Here is a 25107-nt window from a genome sequence, read left to right as displayed (position 1 = left end):
TGCAATTCCTGAGCGTCAGCACACGCAGCCTTTGAGTTCAACCTCAAACGGTGCAATAATCCTAATGAGTTGTGCTGGAGAGCCCCTGTTTGGAAGGAAAAGCTGACGCAATCAGCGGTGTGGTTTCAGGTACCTGCACGTGGAGTTCCCAAATGCGCTGCGGTAAGCTAAAAACAGGCTCCATTTTAACCTGGGAAGCTGCACTGAGCTGCTTTGTCAATGCGTTGGGCCCAGTTGGGCTGCCTGCCTGCCAAAGAGGCTCAATCACCAAAAGGCCCATACATCTGGCATCCATTTCATTCATCCCAGCAAGCTTCTGCAAACATATTTCCTGCGTTGAGTATGTGGTATTTTTTGCACCTCAGTGCTCACACCTCCTTTTGTAGGCCTTAATGATTTTACTGTGCAGCGATACCGCTGCGGATTCCAGCATTCCTCTGCTCCGTGTCTGGGCTCTTTGGTCTATTAAATTGTTCAACAGCCATTTCAGAGACCACGGGTGGGTTTTACTCAGGTGTTCTGCTGTACTTCAGCTGCTTTTGCTGGAAACACCCCTGCAGAGAAGGACCTGGGGGTCTTGGTGGATGAAAAGCTGAACATGAGCCAGCAGCGTGCTCTTGCAGCTCAGAAAGCAAATGGTGTGCTGGGCTCCTTCAGAAGAGAGGTGGCAGCAGGGACAGGAGGTGATTGTCCCCCTCTGCTCTGCTCTTGTGAGGCCCCAGCTGCAGTGCTGTGTCCAGGTCTGGAGCCCCCAGGAAAGACAGGGAGCTGTTGGAGAGGGTCCAGAGGAGCCACAAAGATGAGCAGGGGGCTGCAGCACCTCCACTACAAAGACAGGCTGAGGGAGCTGGGCTTGTTCAGCATGGAGAAAAGAAGGCTGCGGGGTGAGCTCAGTGCAGCCTGCAGTACCTAAAGGGAGCCTGCAGACAGGAGGGGAGTCAGCTCTTGGAAAGGGGAGATGGCAGCAGGACAAGGGGAAATGGTTTGGAGTTGAGGGAGGGCAGATTTAGGATCCACAGAGAGGCTGTGATGCCCCGTCCATCCGTGGAGGTGTTCAAGGCCAGGTTGGATGGGGCCCTGGGCATCCTGGGCTGCTGTGAAATGTGGAGGTTGGTGGCCCTGCATGGCACAGGGGGGTTGGAGCTTCGTGATCCTTGAGGTCCCTTCCAACCCGGGCCGTTCTGTCATTCTGTGAAGTAAAAATCCAACCCACCCCTCCCCTGGTGCATCTCTTTCTCCAAGAGTGGTCAGACACTGGAATGGGCTGCCAACCCTGGAGGTGTCCAAGGAACGTTTGGATTTTGTGTTGAGGAACATGGTTCAGTGAGAACTATTGGCCATAGGTGCATGGTTGGACTGGATGATCTTGAAGGTCTTTTCCAACCTTGGTGATCCTGTGATGAGCCCATCACCTCACGTCCTCCAGGCAGCCACAGCCTTCCGCTATGCCACAGCTCTGACAGATGGCACCATTCCTCAGCGCTGCTTTCCACGAAGGAAGAAATGCACTGCCCTCACTAATCTGACTCCCGCCCTTCAGATATTGATATGTATGGATAAGATCCCCCTCAGCCTTCAAGCTCACACCTCGGGGGCTCTCAGCACCACATCCCTGCCATGTCTGGAGCAGTTCCCTGTCTGCCTGGAGCCGGGGGCTCGGCGCTCCAGACGCGGCCTTTCCGAGGCAGTGCAGTGCAGTGCAGTGCAGTGCATTGCGGAGGATCCCGCCGCTCGCTCCGCCGGCCGCTCGAAGCAGCGCAGCGCGGCGCTGTGAGGGCGGGCGCCGCGTAAGCGCTCGGCCGGGCGGAGGAGGCGGCGGCCGTGGAGTTGAGGACCCCGGGTTCGAATCCCGCCGCGCCGTGGCGCTGCAGAGGCGCTGTGCCGTCCCGTCCCGGCTCGGTGCGTGCGTGGGGCCGCGGCGGGAGCAGGAAGGAGGAGAAGGGAGGAGGAAGGAGGCGGCAGCGCGGCGTTCTCTGAGCGCCGGGACAAAGGACCGCGCAGGTAGGGTAGGGCAGGGCGTAGCGGCCTGGCTGCGGAGGGCCGCCGAGCCGCTCGGGGCCGGGACCTCCACCCCGCTGCCCCGCGGCCAACGGACGTTCCCAGCGCCCCTCGCCCTCCCTTTGTTTTGTCAGCCGCGGCCGAGACCCCTCCCCGGCGGGGGAGGCACTTCCCGGCTCCGCAGCCATGAGGGCCGAAGGCCGGCGGCCGCGCTAAGCGGCGGCCCGGAGCGGAGGGGCGGCCCTCGGGGCCCGCCGCCATGGAGCGGCCGAGCGGGGACATCATGCGGCGGAACCCGCAGCAGGACTACGAGCTGATCCAGCGCGTGGGCAGCGGCACCTACGGCGACGTGTACAAGGTAAGGGCCCGGGCCCGGATCTGCCGCGGGACGGCGGCTCGCGGCACCCGGCTCGGCGGCTCCGGGCCCCGCACGGAGCGCTGCGGGCGGCGCTTCGCCCGATGCTGAAGGCGGAGGGCATTTACCTGCGCGGGGAGCGCGTCGCTTCCAGCTCCCGATTAACGACTTTATCCCCGGGGTTAATAATAGCCGAGAAAGGCAGAAGCGGATTAAAGCTTTTCGGAAGCTGGAGCGGAGCTGGAGCTCGCTTCTGGGCTGCTGCTGAAAGCCGGCGGGTGCTGCTCAAGCGGTTCCAGCCACAGAGTTGTGGGCGCCCCACGTTCCTCCTTGTTGCCTTTCTCAGACTGCCCGGAGCTGTGGGTGCCCATCCTTGGAGGCGCTGAGGCCGTGGATGGGTCCCTGGGCGGCTGAGCTGGGGGGCGCCCGGCCCGTGGCAGATGGTCTTTGAGTCCCTTCCGACCCGGCCATTTGCTGATGGCTCCGTGAGCCCTTTCTTTTTGTCGTGATGTTTTTGGCTCGTGTGTCAGCAGTCCGAATTTGTGGACTCCGTGGGCAGAATGGCTGTGATGTTGCACTTCATAATGCTGCTGACTGTACACGAAATGGGCCTGGTGTGACCAAACTGAGGAGCATGGCTGTGCCACATGAAAGGCGCCGGTAATTGCTGCGTGCTGGGGGAGGGCTGTTTGCTAATGTTCAAATTGGAGTTTTATAGTCGGATCGCGTTCTCATCCCCCTTTGAAATGGTTACTAATGGCCTCGGGGAGTTATTTTTAACTCTTTTGCTTTCACGGTAATGGATATTTACATTCTTATTTTTTCCTTAGGTTGCTGTGTGCAGATCAGTCAACTGAGGAGCTGTGAGATATGGTTTAGTGCTTGTGGTAGCAGTGGTGATGGGAGGATGGTTGAACTAGTAGATCTTGCAGATCCTTTCCAACCTTGTGATTCTATGATTTCTTTGCTGGGAAATCTGGCCCGTAAAACTTAAAAAGGACATTTCAGGTTTCATAAATCTGAAACATCGCGTGCCTTCAGCTGGTTTGTTTGGGTATAGCTGCACAGCGTAGGGCAGCGTGGTGAAAAGCGACTGGCTGTGTCACAGGGAAGTGTTCTGTGTCATCCCTTTGCTCCTAGTGGAAAAAAAAGAGATGGATTCTGCTTCTCATTATCCTGCTAATGAGTGGAGAGCTGTGCTGACATGTCCTATAGCCTCCAGTTCCGGAGCTGGCTGGGTGCAGGGCACTGCACTGTGCCCTGTAAATAACACCCCCCCTTCCCACCAAACCTCCTCTCTTTGGGTCTTGGTAAACATCCTTCTGTTCTGCAGGGGTCTCAGTGATAAACCCTCTCCTAGCACAACCTGAGAAATGTAAATCAAAGCCTTGGACGGAGTTGTTGCACCTCTAAACCAAGTGTGAAGTTAATGAGTTTAAAGTAGTCAGGAATCCTGCATCTGTTTCTAGGTCGTTGGTGCACTCTTTGTTTTTGCAGAGCCTTGCAAACAGGGAGGAACTGTGTCAAGGGAATAGTGAATGGGATGGTGCAGGCTGTGAAGGCAAATACGCAAAGCCAACTTCGTTTTTAAAAGCCACTGATGTTGTGTTCATTTTAGAAGTATCTAAGGTAAACTTCTTGAAAGCAGCTGATGTGTAAACATTGTACTTGGAGTTTTCTGTGTCCATGGTAGGGCTCTTAGCACAGATCGCTCACTGAGCACTGTCAGCAGTGTTTATAGAAAGCCTGTCTTAGTCAATATCTGATTGTTGGGATGTCTCAGAGCTCAGGCGAGGTTTGTGAGAGCATTCTTAAATTAAGATGGAATTTTCCTCTCGCCCCCTGAAGCAGTTCCTCTGCTCCATTGCTGTAATGAGTCACTGGTGTCTTCGGCACAGTTGGGTTTAGGATGCCCAAGTGAGGCAGCCCTTCTGCTGGTGGGAGCTGTGTCTCTGTTGCTTTTTGGTGGTGGTGGTGGTGGTGCATGCCTCAAATTCTTCTTGGGGCATTTGGTAGCTGTCAGGGTAATTAGTTCTTTTCTGGAAGTCGGAGGCAGGGGTTAAGCAAATATTTGTGTTCACTGTTAGCTTACAGAAACATACTTAAGTCCTTGCTAAAAATCTATGGATGCTTAAAACTAGACAGTGTTTTCTTAGCCTTGGTGTTTTTTTCTCTGTCACACGGCACACAATGGTTGCTTGTAGGGCGCTCATAAGTGCTGGATTGTTGGTGTTGTTTTAATATTTATTCTCCAAAATGCATTTCAGGGTGGGGGAGAAACCATCCTTAAATAAACATTTTCTTATCTATTCACAGCAAGTGGAATTGGATCCAAGTTTGGGCCTACCAGTCGTGGGAGTGCACTCCTCATTAAAATCCTAGTGCAATCATTGTTCCATCTGTGCAGGGAAGGGTTTTTTTTTGCTTTGTATTAGAGGATTCTGTTATTGAGCTGATACCAACCCATTGCAGTAATTTCTCTCAAAGCACTGCGTTAGGCCTATCTTCAATTGCTGACTTCTGGAAGAGGTGATAGTGATGGGGATGGGTGCTCAGTGGATCTTAATAACTTGATAATGGTATTTTTCCCCCTTACTCCCAGTGATATGGTTGTCAGCTCAGCATCATACCCCTGAGCTCTGCAGAGGTGAGCACTGCAAAGCTGAAGTCTTCATTTGGCTTTCCCAGCCAGATTTCTGTCTGCCCACTGTACTCGTGTACAAGCAGTGTTTAAAAACAATCCAAGCTGGGTTGTGTACCTCTGTGGTGGTACTGGAATAGCCACTGCATGTGGGTAATGCAGAAGCTGTCCAGCTGCCTGGTGTTGTAGGACAGAAAGCTGAATCATGTCTGCAAATCACCCCTTGGACACAGAAGGGAAATGGAAGCCATCACTACACACGTGAGTCCTGCTCCCTTGCTGTCTCCTCTCTCCCATTCTCTCCTAGCTAAGCAAGGCTTTGCTTTTCGTGGAGTCTCATGCAGGCGCCCCGGAGTTTGTAGTGATCTTCAATATTGAAGAAGGGGAGCAAAAGGATGGTTGATGTGAGCAGTGTTTTTGAATGCTCTGGTTTGGCTGAAGCCGTGGGGGACAAATGTACCAAATTAATAGCAGAAAATGCCTGTAAAGGAGACACGTTTTTAGTAAATATCACAGAAGTTTCATTCCTTCCCCTTTCCTCCGCTAAGTCTTTTTCTTATTCTCTAGGGTGCTTTTTAATCTCCTGCACCAGTTGATGGCATTCACTCAGAAGCACCCTGTGTTGTTCTGACAGCTCTCTGATTGCTGCAGGGAGATACTGAGCAATGAAGTTGGATCAACTCAGCCAGACGCTTTTCCTCACTATGAAAACAAAAGTTTGTCTTTAACTTGCTTGTTAAAACATTTTGCTTTTTCAAGTCAACGGATCAAAAGTGGAATGGCTTTGTTTCACTACCAGTGCCCCACTATGGCTCTGGTAGTTTTCAGTCAGATACTTCAGACTTTCTGTGAGTACATTTTTGCAGCTGTGGACCAACTGGGTTGGCCGTCCCTGATTCTGTGCTTCTATTCCTGGTGCACACACATTGCTTACGTCTATAAATTACCATAAGCTTTTATCACATGGAGAGATTTCTTCTCTTCCTCTCCATCTCCAAGCTTACAGTTAGCAGTGTTTGCTGTAGCCATGCATGAAGTCTGCATGTTCTTGTTTTTCCATGTGAAGGGTGTTTAGAATGGCATCAGACCAGCTGCTGCCAAGTTTCTTCCTGCTGTTGTGGATGTTTTCTTCTGGGAAGTTGCATGCTTCTCTTCTGGATGCAGTCAGTAAGTACTGATACATGTGTGTGCAACAGAACATACTGCTGAGAACTGAGTTACTCAGAGGCTTGCTGACACCCACTTTTAGGATATTTGGGAACTGAGGGAAGCCTTTGCTTTTCCATTTGTAATCCTTGATTTCTTCTTAATAAGCATCTTGATTGTGTAACATTCAAAGCTGTTTGGGTTGAAATATCACCTCCTGTGTACCTGTATTTCCCACTAATGCTACGTGAGGACCCAGACTCAGTGTCTAGCTGAGGGCGATGCCTTTTGAAACAAGTGCATGATCCGTGTGGGAGTATCTGTGATTTGTTTCTGGTCTGATGGCTCTCACCTCAGAATCCTCTGTCCAGCAATGTGCTGACATCATTAGGAGCTCTCCTACCTCTGCCTCCTGCTGAGCCCTGAGGCTCTGCCACCGTTCTGTGGAGGTTCAGTGCAGAGAGGTGAGCATGTCTCCCTGTGCCGATTCTTCCCTGATTCTGAAAAGCAAGTAGTGTCCAAAATCTTAAAAATAAGGTCTGGTCTCTTTTCTGTGTCTTTTTGAAAAGTTGTCCTCCCAGGTATCAGAGGAGAGGAGCTGAAGGAAGTGTGGCAGCAGCTTTCAGTATGCTTCTGTCAGCTGGACCAGGGCTGTGTCCAGAAAGGCAACTGCTGGTGCCAGCAGTAGTGATGGTATAGGAAGCAATGTAAAGTGTGCTGACAGCACATGTCTGCAAGGATTATAGGCATTGTTTGCCTTGCACTAAAGCATCTCTTAAGTCATAGGGGAGCTGAGGGCCTGTTCTGTTGGGTTTAATGTCTGAGTGGCACCAGCCTTGGTTCTGCTGTAGCCTCCTGCTGCAGTGTTGTTACCTGGAGCTTGTCCTTCAGGAGACGTTCTGCTGGGTCGGTGATTTTAGTTTTTTTCTCATTTATTTATGGAACAATCCAGGGAGGCTTTAATGTCTTGTGGATGTGCACAGGAAGGAGGGAATGAGGGCGTGTTGGTTCAGTGCCTGTGTGTTGCACACCTTGTTGCAGAGCAGTCTGGAACACTGGAGGTGCTTTATGTGTGCTGTGCCTTTCTGCCTTCCACCTCAGAGCTCTCTTTCAAGTGCATGGTGCGGTTTCTGCATCCCCTTTGAAACACCACAAGAGCAGAGGAAATCTCTGAGAAGGAGGAACAGGTGAAAGATTGTTGTGTTTGCACATCAGTATCTACTTCAGCTTCAGCCCCAGGAGATGCAGTAGTTGTTTTTAGTGCCAGCTCATCCGGATAACTTTGAATGTGACCAGGACTTCATAGAATCACGTAATCCTAGAATGGCCTGGGTTGCAAAGAAGCACAGTTACGTAGTTTCAACCCCCCTGCTGTGTGCAGGTCACCAACCAGCAGCCCAGGCTGCCCAGAGCCACATCCAGCCTGGCCTTGAATGCCTGCAGGGATGGGGCATCCACAGCCTCCTTGGGCAACCTGTGCCAGTGCCTCACCACCCTCTGGCTGAAAAACTTGTAGCAAGAGGTGGCTGAGAGTTTCCAGCTTGCATCAGGAGAGGTGTGTGACACACAGATCAGCTGTGTCCTGTAGAGCAGCTTTTCCTGCTCACAAGGCCAGCATGGAGTTTGCCAGCTTTTCTGGCTGACACCAGCAACTGTCCGCCCTTCCTGCAGCTGGGAAAACAACCACGCTTGCTACCTTTATTCATGTTTGGCACCTTGCTTCTTGGTTACAGCTGTGAATGAAGAGAGGAGGCAGCATCAACAGACGGTGATTCCGTGTGTGAAATGGGTTGGTCTCTGCATACATAAAAGTTGCTCAAAGATTTTCTTTGCCTTTTTGTTAGGATCCCAGGTTTTATATTTCTTCAAAGAATCAGAATACTTTAATTCTCTCCAAATTTTGGAATTCTTCCTATCAATGAGGCCACTTTCAAGGTTTGGTGGACCTCTGATTTGTGGTTCATGGCAGTTTTCATTACTGTGAGCACGTCCTGGGATTTCAGTAAAAGCTCAGTGAGAAGGGCAGGATACTTTCCCACTCCATTTCCATGTAACCAGCTCTATAAAATTGCTGTCTCCATCTGCTGGGTAGTGCCCAGTGCCATCATTTTGAGCACCAAACTTGCCTCTTCCCAATTTGTCCTGCAGGAGTGCTCTGTCACACAGAGGTCTGAGCTGCTGGCAGTTCCTTGCCTAGTTTGATGGAGAAATTCTGCATTTAGTGCAGGGAGTTTTCCATTTTGCACTTCATCTTTTGAAATTCCTTCACCCCACAGTTACTGATTTCATCCAATGGGTAGAGCCTGCAAGGACCATCCTTGCCCCTCAAAGAGCCCAAGGTGGCAAAATGAAGACCCCGCTCTGTGGGCTGTCCCACCCACTGCAGGTGAGCCAGGAATTGCTTCCTGCCCGCTTTCAGTCAGGGCTTGGTTCAGAGGCCAGTCTGTTCAGTGGGTGCTCCTGGCCCTGCCAAGTCCCAGGCAAAAGGCTCCAAAGGAGACTTGTCCTCACAGAAGCATTAAAAAGGTGGGAGTGGGGCTCTGGAGAGAAGGCTGATGTTTTCTCTCTGCTTGCATGAAGCACATTTTCAGCTGTACACAGCTAGATTTGGACTTGTTGAGATGTGAGCATTGAGGTGCTCCAGCGAGGCAGCTGCTGAAGAGAGGAGGTCTTTGCAGGGCTCTGTTGTCTTTATTGATGTTACCTCCTTGAACTTGCTTTCTCGTGCAGCATTAAAGGCATTGTTTCTTCCCCCTAAGTAGAAATGCAGAAATGTGTGTTCAGATGTAAGTTAAGTATATTCAAGTTTATTCTGGCTGTATGTGCTAAAGAGATAAATTGTGGCTATCTCTGCCAAGAGGTTGTTTGATGGCTTGCTCCCTTTCTAATTAGGCGCAGAACAGATGAACTTACTCTGGATGGTTTATCCATTTATCACATTCATGCCCTACTTAGAGTATCTGGAGTTGTGTGTTTGGTGTTTTTCAGCAGCACGCTGCCCAAGGGGCGCTGTGCATGCCAAGCTGTACACTGTGCAGTTACCTCCAGGGTCAGTGAGAAGGAACAGCAAAGGCTGAGAGATGGTAAAGCCAAATATTGACTGGAATTTGACGATCTGCTCGAAGAAGCTGGAGCAGTGGTTTTGTTCTGCTCTCATCTGCAAGTATGGCTGCTTGCTGATAGAGAACAGTGTTCCATTTGCCTTCACTTGCTGTTTAATATGTGGACGTGCAAGATAAGAGATGAATGATGACCTCCCGAGGATGCAGTCGTTAATCTTGATGGAAGATAAATGGTAAAGTGTTAAAGCGTGAGCGTCAGGTATTTGTGCTGTGTTTATGGAGGGTGTGAAAACAGCAGTAATTGAAATTTTTTCTTGTGATGAGTTTAGCCTGCAGGGGGTAAAAGGGAGAGTGTTTGTTGTGTTGCTCACAGTACATGCTGGGCTCTCAGAGGGGGGTAGGACTCAATTTAAGCTATCTGAGATGCCTTTTTCTTTTGAAGAAGCATGTGAAATACTGCCTGTATTAAGAGGGCAATTTCCATTGCTGGGATGAGGATAACAGCAGGGTACTGTGAAGGGAGGCAGCTGAACCAGACTGTGTGTTGTGGGCATCACTTCTGTCGTATCAGCACTTCCTGAGGGCTTCCTGGGTGTGCTGAGCGTGTCTGCATAGCCGAAATACCTGGTCAGCATGAATCCTAGAATGGCCTGGGTTGAAAAGGACCACAGTGCTCATCTAGTTTCAAGCCCCTGCTGTGTGCAGGGCTGCCAACCAGCAGACCAGGCTGCCCAGAGCCACATCCAGCCTGGCCTTGGAGGAATCCAAATCAGAGGTTTGGGCATGTCGGTGTTGAAATTCAAAGCAGTGCTTGAGTTCTGACAGTCAACTGCTTGGATCATTGTGAAGAGGCATAAGTCACTGCAGGAGCAATCGAGTACACTTCTAATTATCATCGTGCCTTTAAAACTTTGCCAAACATTTCCTGTCTACAGAGCCTGGTTTCACTTTTCCTCCCAGTGCCAAACTGGGGGCAGAGCTCTGAGGATGGAGAGGGCAGTTTGAGCTTCATCGTCTGCTGTCACTTCAGCAGCCACAACTGATGGCCTTTTTAGGGTCAGAAACAGAAACGTTGTCTCTTTCTCATTCTGCAAATTCTGAGGTTTGTCCAGCTCATAGACCGAGATGTCCTGAGATGGGCTGGGCTGGTTGGGCAGCAAAGGTCACTTCTGGGGGTTGAGTTTGGGAGGAGGAGAGCAGCGGGCTGTGGCTTTTCTCCATGAAACGACAAAATGATGAACTTGGGAGGGAGATGAAGCAGCTGCTGCCTCTATTTCTAGGAGCCTCAGTGCTTCCTGCAGCCAGCAGGGAATGCTGCATGTCAGCCAGGCGCTGGGTTTGCCATGGGGAGGTGTGAGGCCAGCTGTGTCCTCGACAGCTCCGATGCAGCGCCGTCTCAGTGGGCGCTGAGTTCATCTAGACGTGACAGCTTTGGCCCTCCTACTCTCTCATGGTTTCTGATTTCATTGCTTCACCCATGTGCATCGTTTTCTTTGGCCGAGGGCAGCCCAAAGTGGAATCTGCATGTGATCCCTGTGTGGTTGCCCTTTGGCTGTGCGAGTTCAGTCTCCAGTGGCTTTGTGCACAGAAGGGCAGTTATGCTATCTTAAACTTCCTGAGGTGGAATACACTCGCAGGGTACATCATGTCTTCAGGATACCTTATAGCAAGTGTAGTATTACATGTGACAGCTTTGGCTTTCTGCTTAAGGCTGGGATCTGTTTTGATTTACAGGTCTGCTTTTTGGTTTTTGTTGCTGTAGCTTCGTGAGGATCTTATCTTGTTCCTTCCACTGAGCAGGCGTGTGGATCGTCAGCCTCCATCACAGTGTTCAGAGGACAAGAAGGATGCTGAGGATGCATGTTGGTGGCAGCTGAGTTAGTGCTGAGATGCAGTAACTCAGGAGCTGGGCTGATCCCTGTGTGATGTCCCTTCCAACTGGGGATATCCTGGGAACTTCATGCTAAGAGGAAATTTTGCGTATGTAACAAAACAAAGAGGAATGACAAGGTGGAAAATGTTTTCAACTGCATTAAAATCGGGGAGACATTCTTCCTTTTAAATACAAATTCAATCACAAGGCCTAGTTTACTGTGATATTATAACTTCCATAGCATGCACGTTATTTTCTGTCCATGCTTTAAAGAGCAAGTGAGCTGGGGAGGTCAGCGGCCTGGTGGGTTGGAACAAGGCTGCTGAAGTGAAACCAGGGTTTGACAGCTGTAGAATAAGCTGTCAAAAATGCTCGTTTCTTCTTTTCTGGTTGCTCCATTTGCATGAGGGGATGAGTCCAAGTCAAGGAAGCAACTTAAAACTTGAAAAATGAAAAAAAAAAAAACCCCAAACAAGCACCAAACCCCTCCTGTTGGGTTAAAATAAGGTGTGAGGGGGTGAGGCAGCTGTGAAATCCAGAAAGATACACTTCCACTTTATTACTGATCATATTTCCTCTCTGCACTCAATGTAAGTACAAGACATATTTTGTACTTAACCTTTCTTCTACCTTGTTTTATCTTCTTTGCTTTACATAACTTGTTTTTCATTCATTCCCTCCATTCTGGTCACTGTTTTATTTACTGACGACACCACACAAAACACCCAGACCTGTCTCCTTCACACAGCCAATTTTGTTTGGTTCCTCCTGGTTCTCTCACTGTTGGTGTATCTTTGAGGAATTGAAATTTAAGGAGGCACTCACAGGATAACGATGCTAGCATTGGATTTTGCTGCTGAAATCTGTGTTTTTCGCCTGCATTGCTCTACGTTCTGTCAGATAAATGACAATAAGGAAAAGGAAGCAGTGAGGATTTGTACTGTGCTTCAGAAGGCTTGGTCCTGAAGAAGAGTGGAAATGGCTTGCAGCTTGCTTTCTGCTTCAAAGCCATGCTTTCCTCCTAGTCTAGAAAGCACGTGTTTGGGATTTGTTGCTTTATTTTTGATGGGAAAGCACAGTCAAGAACTTTGGACCGGAATCATTGATTTCTTGAGTAATGCTTGGCAGTTCTGTCCTTGCTATGTGCGAATTGTTGGACATTCCTCGGAGCTTCCCTGACACAAACGATGCAGGTGTCTATCTAACAGATGATATTGGTGTGTTTCTGATGTATGAGGTGGGGTTCGTGGTGCTGAGAGGCTGGGTGCTCCATTAGTTCAACTCCCTGATTCCTCTCTTGCTCTCCTTCAGGTATTTTGGATTGCACGTCCTGAGTTCTTCCGTCTCTGAGGAGTGGATAAATGCCCTTGCAGCTATAAGATGTGCAGTCTTTTAATGTTACTTGAATTTATAATCCATTAAAGTGGAGGGGATTTTTTTTCCTGTATCTTGATACGTGCTTTCAACCCTTTTATAACCCTTTTATGTAAGAAACCCTTTTAACTTCCATTTCCGTGCGTGCTTTAATAATACGTTCAAACATATCTTTATTTATTATTTATCTATTCATAACTTCCCCCTAATTACACCCCAGCCATTCAAGCTGTCAGCCATGTGTGCTCAGTTCTAAGCATGTCCACAGCTTCATGGACATGCTTTGGTTTGTGGCACCTTATGTGCTCACACATGTGTGCTGTTCTGCAGGAGGGTGAGCTATTTCTATTAGCTTCCCAAAACAGTCTTACTCACGCTGTTGTGACTTGAGAAGTTGCTTTTGTTATTTTACTTTTGCTCCAGCTGCATCAAAATTTGGCTTTTTTTTTTGTTTGTTTTTTTCCTCTCATGTGGTATTTGTTTTGTATCTCTTGTGCTGCATTAGTTGCTAAATAGCACTTTTGTGGTCGGGGTCTATTTCTAGCTTTAGCCTTTCAATTTTGGAAGGATTGCGCCAAATATTTGCAAACAATGGTTTGCCAAGATTTCATAGGAGGATCACAAGGAGAATGACCAACTTGGAAGCATACAGCGTTACTTTTTTTCTGCTGAATGCTGCTGAGATGTGCACTGAGCTTTGCTTTGGTGCTGTTGTTACCCACATTGCCATCGGTCTTTGTCCTTCAGCAGTGATTGGTAGGAATGGGAATTGAATGTTTTGTGGCTGCTGAGGTCTGTGGCAGAGCTGGAGAGACAGTTTGCTGGTACGCATCCTGGGCCTGTTTGCTCTGCAGGAATAAAAGGAGTTGGCCTAACGTTAATGAGCCTTCAATCCTTTATGGCCTTGAGTAGGAAAGTGTCTGTAGTCACAAAACCGTAGAATCACAAAGGTTGAAAATGACCCCCAAGGTCATCAGTCAAACTGGTCCCCTACCACCAGTAGTTCCCCACCAAATCATGGAATCACAGAACAGCCTGGGTTGCACAGGAGCACAGTGCTCATCCAGCTCCAACCCCCTGCTGTGTGCAGGTCGCCAACCAGCAGCCCAGGTTGCCCAGAGCCACATCCAGCCTGGCCTTGAATGCCTGCAGGGATGGGGCATCCACAGCCTCCTTGGGCAACCTGTGCCAGTGCCTCACCACCCTCTGGCTCAAAAACTTCCTCCTCATATCCAACCCAAACCTCCCCCGTCTCACTTTAAAACCATTCCCCTTGTCCCATCAAACCATGTCCCTCAGTACAACACCTGAATGTATCTTGAACACCTCCAGGGATGCCCACCACCTTCCTGGCAGCCCATTCCAGTGCCTGACTGCTCTTTGGCAGAAGAAAATGGATGGCTGTGCTGGTAGTGCTGCTGCAGTGTGAACTCGCTGACACAAGTAAAATTAGCATGTGAATCTTTGTCCTTAGTTTATTCTGGAAAGTGCTGTGGTGATGGCTGTGAGAGATGGATCTCTTTCAGGGTGCTGAATCTGTGAAGTCTCTGTTAGGGAAGTGGCTTCTGAAAGCCTCTGTGCCTTCTCCCCATAGAAGAGCCTGGTACGGCTCTCAATTAAAGATCCAGCTGGAAAATTGCAGAGTGAACAATTGCCTTCTGGCTGTTTCTGCCTCCTAAAAGAGAAAGAGCTCTGAAAATAAGAAGGTGCTCTTAGGTATTATTTTGTAACTGCTCAGATTAGATTGATGTCTGCTTTACAGGTGAGCTGCCTTGGCACACCTGCAGAGATTAACAGAGCACTGCGGGGACTCGGGGTGGCAAATGTGCTTGTTGTGTCTGGCACAAATCTAATCCCACACAGTAAGATCTGCTTTAGGATTTTGTAGACTCATCCCAGTTACGCTCCGTTCCTTATAGCTGTCCTATCACACTTCTTAAATTCCTGCAGAGCTGGAGCTGCGTGAAGGGGAAGATGTTTGGTGTCTGTTGTGGAGATGCTCTCAGTGCTGAGCAGAAGGGCCTTTATTCAGCCCAGCACTCTGTGGGTTTGCTTGGGATGAAGGATTTGTTTATGTGATGGGGTCGGGTTTGTTTATTTTAGATCAAACAAACAAAAATACTCATAGGATTGTCTGGCAGTCACGTCTAGGTGAGCTTGGTACATGCTGCTAGGTAGGAGGTTGGTACAGGGGAATGTGAGGAATATAGGTCAGTCATATACCACATCTGGAAAGGTGGGCAGTGGGTGCTTATAGGGCGTGATGGCTGGTGTTGGGACAGGGGCTGGAACGTGCTCAGTTCATCTGAGCTGTATCAGCACCTGCTGGTTTAGGCTGCAGAGCAGGCAGAGCTCAGCAGTCAGCCTGCAGCCCGAGGAGGTGACCCTTTGGCTTTTGCTCTGTCCTGACCCCGAGGCCAGGGCTTATGTGGGGGGATTGGGAGCCGCTTGTTTTCTTTGCAGCCATGAGCTGCCATGGCTGGTCTCTGTGCCCCTATTAACCTTTAGCTGCAGACGTTCAAGGGTTGTTTTCTCAGAGCTTTCAGAGAGTTTGGTTCCTTCTACAAATGTGCTTTGCTAAGGCGTGATGCTATAAAAGGTTTCAGTGTCCTTCTCTTGGGAAGGATAGCAATTCTAGACTGGCACAGCAAATTAACTTCGTTTTGCTTTTAAAGGTTTTGTGAGGAGCTCTGGAGTTACATGTTTTAGAAAGGAAGCTGTTCCCATTATCTGTGCTGGGAATTTCAGAACAGGACAGAGCAAGTTAAGAGTTGCGAAGAATCAGAAGTCAGAAACTAGAAGGCAAATGACTGAACCTCCATTTCAGTGGCTGGAAGTCAGGGGACCTTTGGGAGGTGGAGAAAAAGCAAGCAGCAGATGAGACAGAGAAGCATCGTGGTCACTGATGAGCGGAGCTTGGCAAGGAATGAATAACGTGGGGCTGTGTGGGAGGGTTGCCACAGGAGCTGCAGTTCTGATTAGATTAAACGAAGCCTCGGTTGAACAAATGAATCTGCTGGTGATCTGGAGGGTTGATCCAAGCCTGGAGATCAGACACAGGCATAGGCATGAGGGGGATATTTCACTGTGGAAATTGAAGACAGTGATTTGGAAGTTGTGGTATTGGCGTCCAAATCTTGCCCTTCTTTTCCTCAGTGTTGAAGAAGAAAGCAGCTGGACAAGGATAGTGGTAGAGTATCACAGAATCACAGAACTGTAGGGGTTGGAAGGGACCTCCAGAGATCATCGAGTCCAACCCCCTGCCAAAGCAGGTTCCCTACAGCAGGTCGCACAGGTAGGCATCCAGGCAGGTCTTGAACATCTCCAGAGAAGGAGACTCCACCACCTCCCTGGCAGTAGTATGGTTGTACTTGATTAGTGGTTGGACTTGATGATCTTTAAGGTCTTTTCCAACGTGAGCAATTCTGTGATTCCATAAAGGAGGCTGAGCACACAAAGCTGAACTTCAAATGTGCCCATAAAGCAGTTCTCCTGCTTTTGTCTGCCCAAACCCCCAGCCCTCCTGGTGCTGCAACTCTTCACTTTGAGTTTGCCGTTGGGACGCACAGCTTGTGCTGTGCCTGGGTTTGTCCTGTAGTGGGACATTGGGGCGGAGGGGGGGAGGAGAAAAAAAAAGCAGTCGTTGTATTTTATCTTGAACACAGGCTCTCTTGTTCTGTAGGATTAGAATGTAGCTGGTAAATTATTCTGGAAGAGCTGTGTTCATTGGGGTGCTGTCACTCCTCCCATAGCCAGGAAAGGGGGTGACCAAATAACCACCCAGCCCTTCTTTCACTACATCCACGCTGTATATGATGTAGAGCTAAATAAGGCCAACTTTAACAATTCTGTGATTCAGAGGTTAATTCTGTGGCTCACCCCATTCAAACATGCCCTCATTCTTGTCCCATTCTTGTGTCAGTCAAACTTCCTTCTGTAACTTTGCAATCATTCTGCCAAAATCCCATAATTTTAATTTTCACTCTAAGCAATGTAGAACATAATTTTTAGTTTTGAGTCTCACAAAATAGAACAGGATCAGTGCTAGCAGGCAGCAGAGGCTCTGGCTTCCTTCTGCAATCTGTCGGGGAAGTCGGGCTGTTCTTCTGTGGCGTGGGAAGCGCGGCAGGGAGCTGACGGGGATGTGGGCTCCAGCACAGGAGGGAGCTGGGCCACGGCCAGGCTGTGGTCTCTTAGCCTGCAGCGTCAGTACTGGCTGTAAGAACTATTGTAAGAAATGGGTGAGTTCTGTCAGATTTCATGTTTGGTAAAACGTCAGGATTGGCTCACAAAGGCTGACTCCCTCAGTACTGCACCGTCCTTTTTAACATAGCCCTGCAATGCAAACTGTGTACCACGGGGAAGCAGTTTTTAGCCTTCACCCTCTTTTGTTTTTCATGATATGTGAGATAACCGCCATTCATTACTGATGAAGTTTTCAGCTGACAGAAAGGTAAAGAGTAGAAAGGCTGAAAAAGCAAGAGGTGGCAACAGACAGAGGTGTAGGTACGTATGTAAAGTGGGTGCCGTTGTAGGAGGGATAAAAGCTGATAGTTGCACTTAGGGGTGGGTGGCTTTCCTGGGAAGCTTGCTGAATGCCTGCAACTGACCCTCCAGACAGAAGATCTGATGCAGTTCTAGTATCTGTGAGCAGCCCAACAAGCTGCTCGGCCTTTGCTGCTCAGAGGGCTGTTGGTGTCCTGCGCTGCCTTAGGCAAAGTATTGTGGGCAGGTCAAGGGAGGGGGTCCTCGCCCCTGCTCAGCGCTGGTGAGGCTGCACGTGGGGTGCTGGGCCCTCAGTAGAGGAGAGGCCCAGGCATAGTGGAGAGAGCCCAGCATAAGGCTAGGGAGGTGCTGCAGGGCCTGAAACAGCTCTGCTGTGAGGAGGGCCGAGAGCTGGGGCTGCTCAGCCTGGAGCTGAGGAGGGGGTCCCCACCTGAACGGGGGTGCAGAGAGGATGCAGCCAGGACAAGGGGCGATGGGCACAAACTGGAGCACGGGAGGCTTCCTCTGACCATCAGAAGCATTTCTGTGCTGGGCTGTGACGGAGCACTGATGCAGAGGCTGTGGGGTCTCCTCCTTGGGAACCTCCAGTAGCCCCAGGTGCTCTGGGCACCAGCTCTGGGTGTCCCTGCTGGGACAGAGTGGGACCAGAGGGTTCCAGCAGAACCTCCAATCACAGCCATGCTGGGAATCTGTGATGCTGAGCGTGAGGGAATGCTTAGTATTTTTGCCTTTGGTGCTGGCATGATATGGTTTAAATAGTGTGTGTGATCCTGGTGTCAATTCAAAAAAGTATTGAGATGGAAGATGAAATTGTAGGACCAGGAAACCTGTTTTAGGGTGACTGATACAGACAGCTCAATATGTTCAGTCCATAAATACCAACCTGGTAAAAAACTTTCCATGCCATCAGGCAAAGGTTGATGGCTAAAAACCAAAACGTTCCACTTTGGGGCTTTGCCGAAAACATGATGGTAATGCAGGATGGCAGCAGGATGTTCTTGGGTGAAGCTGTGTGGCCTGTGCAGTGTGGGAGCTGAGAGCCAGCAATGCACTGAGCTCTGGCCCGGACCTTTGCACCCCAGCCGAGCAGTGTGTGTACCTTTGGCAGCCTGCAGCTATTCTTTCAGGCTTTGGCATAACAGGAACAGTGATGGGAATATCAGGAAAGAATACAGTCTTCTGTGTGTTTCAGAGATGAAGGTGATCTTCTGTACACAGTGCAGTTCGGTCTCCTTTATCTGGACAGCTTGGCTGGTTTTGGATAGAAGGATGGATAGTTGAGGTTTCCTGACTTCAGTGGGAGCCTCACATTCTTACAGGCACCTCTGTGTTTTGTAACAGTTTGGTGTAAGAGTACCAAAAAGGTCCCTGATGTGCTTCATCAGGATGTTGATGAATGCAAATGATTTTGCTGCAGTCTGCTGAGCATTTCTAGTCAGAAGGTACTTAAAGAAGTGGCAGGGGTTTCCTTTGTGGTTAGCAGCCAGCCATAGCTCTGTTCAGTGATTTGCGTACATTAGTTGGTTCTGTTGCATGGTTGTTCAGGTTTGCTTTGTTTTCGGTTGAGTCACACTTGAGAGTGTTCCTACCCTGCATGCTGACAGATGGCACTTACCTGAACACTATGGGACTTTGAATGGGCCAATTATTGCTGGCTTTTTTTTTCCCAGTAGTAGGAAAGCTTGATTTGGAAGCTTGACTAAGCGTTGACACAGTTGAGGGATTCATGTTTTAAGTCCTTGCTCTACCTATTGCTAAATGAAGACTTCTTGTCCATAAGCAAGAGAAGAACGTCATGTTCTGCAGTGGCTTTCTCCAGCTCAGCCCTTGGGCAACTTTCCTTTGCATCCTTATCCTGAATACTTACCAATCAATTTCAGCTGGCCCAGTTTTCCTCAGATTTTCTACAATTTTAACCTTTTGCCCTATTTTATGTGTTCAGAAGATGTTGAACTTCTCTCACAGAGTCAAAAGGCATTAACTTCTGGATGCTCAGCAAAAAGGGAATGCCACAGTCCCTAATTGGATTAGGTTGTGTGTCAAAAATAATATAGCTTAGCTCTGGTGATGGTGCCTGGGTGATTTAGAGCTCGTTTTACCAGAGTTAACAGCATTAATGAGATCCCCTCATACAACTTTCCAGATCTAAGGTTCCTGTAACATTGTCTTCCAGCGCTGAGTTCTCAGTGGGAATTTTACAGGAGGACTCCTTCCAGGTATGGTGGGAAGGTTGGATTGGAGCTCCATTCACAGAACCACAGAACGGCCTGGGTTGGAAGGACCTCAAGGATCACGAAGCTCCAACCCCCCTGTGCCATGCAGGGCCACCAACCTCCCCATTTCACAGCAGCCCAGGCTGCCCAGGGCCCCATCCAACCTGGCCTTCAACACCTCCAGGGATGGACGGGGCATCACAGCCTCTCTGGGCAGCTGTTCCAGCACCTCACCACTCTCATAGTAAACAGTGGAGGAATGTGAGGACCACACCAGTCAGCCAGGGTCTGCTGGAAGGAGTTTCAGAGTCCAGTAGTTCCCACGAAACATGCTGCATCTGCAGAGCTTCTCTCTTCTGCCTATCAGTTCCACTTTCAGAGCACACAGAGGTTTCCCACCATGAGGTGGGTGGGTGCAGTTCAGCATGCTCTGGCAGCCCGCAGTGCAGCACAGTCTTTTGCATCACTCCAGTCTGCATCAGCTGCGGGCACTTCTCAGTTTGAACAGCCCTTACAGTGGTGTTTTGATTGCACCTTGTTTGCTGATGAAAAGCTGTTTGGTTTTAGAAGGTCTAGAAGGAACTGCTGCTAACACTTCAGATTTCCAACTAGGTTGTTGCAGTGCTAATACCAAGCCCAGATAATCCTCACCCAGGTTGCTTGCAGCTGATTGCGTTGTGCACTATTTGTAACACATTGCATCCAGCATATCTTGTAAAACTCTCTGAGATGCCGTTGCAGCATAATTGAATGTGTCTTAACTCTCTTATTTCAGGCTAGAAATCTTCATACTGGAGAACTGGCTGCTGTAAAAATAATCAAGTTAGAGCCTGGTAAGTTTTGCATTCTTTTCTATGTTTTTGGATTGCAGTTTCAGTTTTTACACATGTTGATTTTCATGGCTGCAAAGCTCCAGACAAAAGAAGTGGGTTTATTTTTGCTGTTTCAGTGGTTAGATGACAGGAAGCTCTACAGGATGTACCATTGCTTTTGGCTATATCCTGCTCACGATTTCCTTGTTCGTTCTTATCTGCCTTACTTGTTGTTTCATAAAAAAAAATGCTGCAGTTCCAGCGTGTTGCAGTAGATTCAGGACAGATGGTAGATTGTGAAAGAGTGGGGAGCTTTGAGAATCAAAATGGGGAGAGGACGAAGCAATGGTACCAGTGCTCACCAAAGGTGTGTTGGGAAAATCAGTGCCTTCTGGAATACCTTTCACATCCCTCTTTAGTGTATCCCTCCTCTGCATCTCCTTGCCTCCTTAGTGTCTCCACTGAACTCCTGTGCTGTATGTTTGGAGTCCTGGCTCTTGGGGACAGGGGATGAGGGCTCTGTGAACGTGAGCTGTCCCAGTGTTCACTATCACCTGTAGTGTGTGGAGAGATTAAGGGACACTGGAGGTTTATGTATGGTCACTGCGCTAGGAAGTAGCAGGGTTTATGGAGATGTGGGGGGTTAACTTCTGTGACTGGAGTGCTACAGGGAATGAACACAGGCAGGAAAAGAGGAAAATCTGGAAGGACACGACTGGTGGAACTGAGCTTTTTGTTCTGGAGGCAGGAAGGCTGAAGAGGAGTCTGAACACCATCTTCCACTGCAGATGTGCAGAGTGGGGAGCCCAGCAAAGGTTTGGGGGCCAGTAGGCACAGGCTATGGCAAGAGAGATTCCAGTTGGAAATGGGAAAAACTCTTCGTAAGGAGAATGTCAAGGAAGTGATGGGGGGATCTCCATCCTGGGAGACTCCTGGGAGTTAACTGGAACAAGGCCATGAGCAACGCGACCTGACTGCAGTGAGCCCTGCTTGGAGCAAAAGGCTGTAGTGGAGGCCATCAGAGTCCCTGCCAGCCTCTCTTTGGGCAGTGAAGATTTTGAAGACCAGCTCTGAAGCCTCTCACTGCACAGCCAACATCTTGACTGGACAGATTAAAGACTGTCATTTTGATGAGGATCTTGCCGTGTTGATATATTCCTGTTTCTTGCTCAGGAAGATGCATTCTCCTGTTTGTTTGTGGTTACTTGGTTCTGTTCACTCACTTGGTTAGGGAGGCATGGATACATAAACACAGAGTCTTCTGGTGTTGTACTTTGTGGTTTCTCCAACTGGATTTCTATCAAATCTGGTATGCCAACCCAAGAGTTCTGACCAGCTTGAGCACCAGAATGTCTTCCACTGAAGACTATGACCAAAATTATATATAGTGATCAGAGAGTTGATCTTAGCAACCAGATATTTCTAAGTTTTTATCTCAGCAGTCAAGTTTCAGCGAAAGCTGCTTTTAAAAAGTGCATTCACTTTTCATAAAAGTTTAGTATTGTCTAAGGGACTGAAATTTTCCAACATGCCTGTTGTCCTTGAGTAGTTATGGATCTGGAGCACCACATCCAAGCCCAGGGCTCCCAGCAAAAGGGATGTGAAGCTGTTGGAGTGGGTGCAGAGGAGGCCACGAAGATGCCTGGGGGGCTGGAGCACCTCTTATAGAAGTGAGCTGAAGGAGCTCAAGAAAAAGAGCAACGTGGTCTTTGCATCTGTGCTGTTTGTTTTGGTTTTTTGTTTTCAGGCTTCTGAAAATCTGTTAATGTTTCTTGAAGGTAACAGTCCTGGGTGGAATCTCTGATGTACTAGGATGTGGGTTTGTTGGTTTTGTTTGTTTGGATGGTTGGCTGCTTTGTTGGGTTTTTTTGTTTGTTTCATATTGCAGCCATTTTGGAATGGTCAGGCACCTATGTGTGAGGCTGAGTTAACTCATCAGAGCAGTTTTTACCAAAATAAGAGTTAGAAACATTTCTAAACTGGATGCTGTGGTGGCTTTACCACACTCCCCATTTTCTCCCTCTCAAGCTAGATTATTGGGAAGACTGCAGTGCCATTTACTGCATGAGTCCTCACGTATCATGTGGTTAGGGGATACAGGGGACAAATTCAGACCCATCTTTGTCTTACTGACAATAAAAACATGCATTTGAGTTCTCTCTCCTTGCAGGATGCTGCATTCCCTACTGAAGCGTTCCAAGGTCGTTTTGTTGATTCCTGCTGAAAGTTCAGTGTATGTTTTGCTTTTTATGTAAATGAAATGTGAATTGGTTTAGACATCCTATGAGAGTGACTCTTTTGCCTGGTGATAGTTGGTCTCTTTGGTAAAATGATTGCAGGCAAAAGAATTTGGGGTTTCCCACATCCAAGATGCTCTGGTCTGGATGATGTCAGATTTCCCGTGAGCTGAGCTGCTCATTTCCAAGTTGGTTTTGTTTTGTTTCAGTTTGGGTTTTTTTTGAACAGTTAAAAGTTCCTGAAATCTGAACTTTTTTTTTTCCCAACTGGAAGAATTTGAAAAATTCTAGTGAAAAGATGAGAAGAAAGGCTCAGCTTGATTCTTCAGCTTTTTCTCCTTTTTGAAGTTTCCATTGGCGTGTGCCACCAGACTAAACAAGCAGAGAGCAGCCAGGCCTCCTTGGTGACAAAGTGACCCCAGGACGGTGCCACCTCCATGGCAACTCTCATCTGCACGAGTCGCTGAGGTCTGCCCTGCACTCAGCATCATGCACTCAGCGTGGTGCAGACGTCGATGGCTGTGGCTCAGTTCCTATTGCATAGATGCCCTGCATTGCTGAACCCACACCAGAATTCCTGGTGGTCTGACCTCAACAGTGGTGGTCCGTGGGCAAAACCTCAGTTGTGGCCTCAGCTGCTGCTGGTGTCACCTCTGCGACTCACTGACTCCTTCAGCTGTTTCAGGTCCTCTCAGCTGTTTGATCTCATGAGGTGGCAGCCTGATGGAGCAGAGCTGTCTGTCTTCTCTGAGTATTTGGTGCTATACACAGCACCTTGTTTGGAGGCTGCTTTCCAGAACTGAAAAGCACTATGTTTAATGGCTCAGGCCAGTTGTCTTGGCCATACTTGCTTCATCCCCATGAGGCAATGTTCTTTGCACTGATGTGTGCATGTGGGTGACACCAGATTGGAGCTGGTGGCAGCAAGCAGTGGCAGGCTGCAAGCAACAAGGAAGTGTGGTTTACTCTGCACATCTCTGAAACTCCTCATTGTATTCAGTTGTGCTTACCTAGGCGTGAAGAAGAGCTGCACAGATTCATACAAGAGAAAAAAATACATGAAGGGCTATTAAATACAAAGATGCCATCTCTGACTGAGAGATTTTTCTGAGCCATAACTCTGGAGGTCAGGAGTGTTAGGGCAGACATCTCTGTGTGGTCCATTTGTCAGTGCTTCCTTGGCATCCTCAGCTGGAAGCAGGACACCGGGCTGAAGGCCCCATATTGGACTCAGTGCAGTGCTGGCTTGTAATTCTGCTTGATTCCATGGCCTCAATCCTCAGTCGAGCAGATGTGTGCGAAGGATGAAGGCAGAGGACGTGTGAGGCTGTTGGAGCTGGAGAAAGCAGGACCCTTTGAAGGCTGAGCAATCCCTGCCTCGGATTGTTTTGTTACAGTGAACAACATGAGTTTCTGGCCACAAATTATCACTGCTGAGAACCCCATTCTAATTAGCATCAGTGACCACATCTTTATAGGTTTCATCATGTCTTCGTCCGATTTGCCCTGGAGAAGTGATTTCTTCTAGAGCTGTTTTCATTTTGCTTTGTGTTTTCAAATACCCTTTAAAACATTACTAGCCTGCTCACCCTCCAAAGCATGGACACCCACAGCCTCTTGGCAGGGATCTCTCCAGGGGGTTGTTTTGTTTCTGAGGAGGGTTCACAGCATTTCTTTATTGATGTTCGGCACTCTGGATGTCTGTTGCCTCTGTAACTCCATGATAGCAGCTTGCTGTCTTTGCTGGACAAGAGGACATGGCTGTTTGAAGCCTTCCAGATTAAAAATAAAAATCAGCAGCTCCTTGTTGCCAATGCTCAGGCTCATTTGGACTAGAGATGTTGGGCTGTGCTTGCAGAGCACCATCAGGTCTTGGGTTGAGTCAGTGTCAGGTGTTGCTCATTTGGGGCTCCCTAAGGGAGGGCTCCTCTCTGCTGTTATCAGAGGTGCTGCCAGACCATGTGGCACAGCTGCTCATACATTTCATACATCAGTCACCAGGTAAGCAGAATCATAGAATCCTTAGAGTTGGAAGGGAACTCTGAGGACCATCTAGTCCTGCAATGCACAGGGACACCACAGCCAGATCAGGTTGCCCAGGGCCTGATCCAGCCTTCCTTGAAAGCCTCCAGGGATGGGGAATCCACCACATCACTGGACAGCCTGCTCGGTGCCTCACCACCTTCACTGCAAAAGACTTCTTCCTTGTATCCAACCTGAATTTCCCCTCTTTGAGCTTGGAACCCTTTCCCCTTGTTCTGTCCCCACATTCCCTGCTAAAGAGTCTGTCCCCTTCTCTCCTGTGGCTCCCCTTTGGATCCCCTTGGAGCCTTCTCTTCTCCATGCTGCACAGCCCCAGCTCTCAGCCTGTCCTGTAGGAGAGGTGTTCCATCCCTGGGACCGTTTTTGTGGCCCTCCTCTGGATGCACTCCAACAGCTCCACATCTCTCCTGTACTGAGGTCTCCCCATCTGGATGCAGTGCTCCAGGTGAGGTGTCAGCACAGAGTAGAAGGACAGGATCCTCCCCCTTGCCCTGCTGGCCTTTGGATGCAGCCCAGGATACAGTTGGCTTTCATTGCTGGCTCGTGTCCAGCTTCCCATCTACCAGTACCCCCAGGTACAGGTCTTTTTCTGCACGGCTGTGTCTCCTCTTGAGTTATTTACAGCATCTTCTGGAGGGGAGGAGCAGACTGCTTCATAGGTGGGAATTCATTTGCAGATGGAAAAACACAAGCTCCAGGCTCAAAGCAAGTTTAACACGTGCACGGGGGCAGTTGGAATCTGAAGGCAAAAGCCTCTGGAATAAGGAGTGCCCTGCAGGAGGTGAGAAATGTGATGAATGAAAGCTGCAGGAAACAGCACGCAGCAAGATGGCAGTGTTCTGGGAGA

At 48.9% G+C, this 25107-nt stretch overlaps 1 protein-coding gene across 5 annotated transcripts in view; it reads left to right on the top strand.

Annotated features, from left to right (window-relative positions):
- The first annotated feature begins 2250 nt into the window (after positions 1–2250).
- Positions 2251–25107, top strand: part of MAP4K5 (mitogen-activated protein kinase kinase kinase kinase 5) — a 59019-nt gene continuing 36162 nt past the window's right edge. For all 5 annotated transcript variants that reach the window (XM_042814647.1, XM_042814645.1, XM_042814646.1 and 2 more), the window contains exons 1-2: positions 2251–2356; positions 19944–20001. In XM_042814647.1, the coding sequence (XP_042670581.1) occupies positions 2258–2356; positions 19944–20001 (157 nt within the window). In that variant the 5' untranslated portion in view covers positions 2251–2257. The remainder of the gene's footprint in view (positions 2357–19943; positions 20002–25107) is intronic.

The sequence above is a fragment of the Centrocercus urophasianus genome, unplaced genomic scaffold, assembly GCF_019232065.1.
Source record: "Centrocercus urophasianus isolate 14NV4802_14NV808 unplaced genomic scaffold, USGS_Curo_1.0 seq_14, whole genome shotgun sequence".
In the NCBI taxonomy this organism is placed as follows: Eukaryota; Metazoa; Chordata; class Aves; order Galliformes; family Phasianidae; genus Centrocercus; species Centrocercus urophasianus.
Note: the sequence above shows the minus strand (reverse complement) of the source record. Positions and strands in the feature narration are given on the sequence as shown.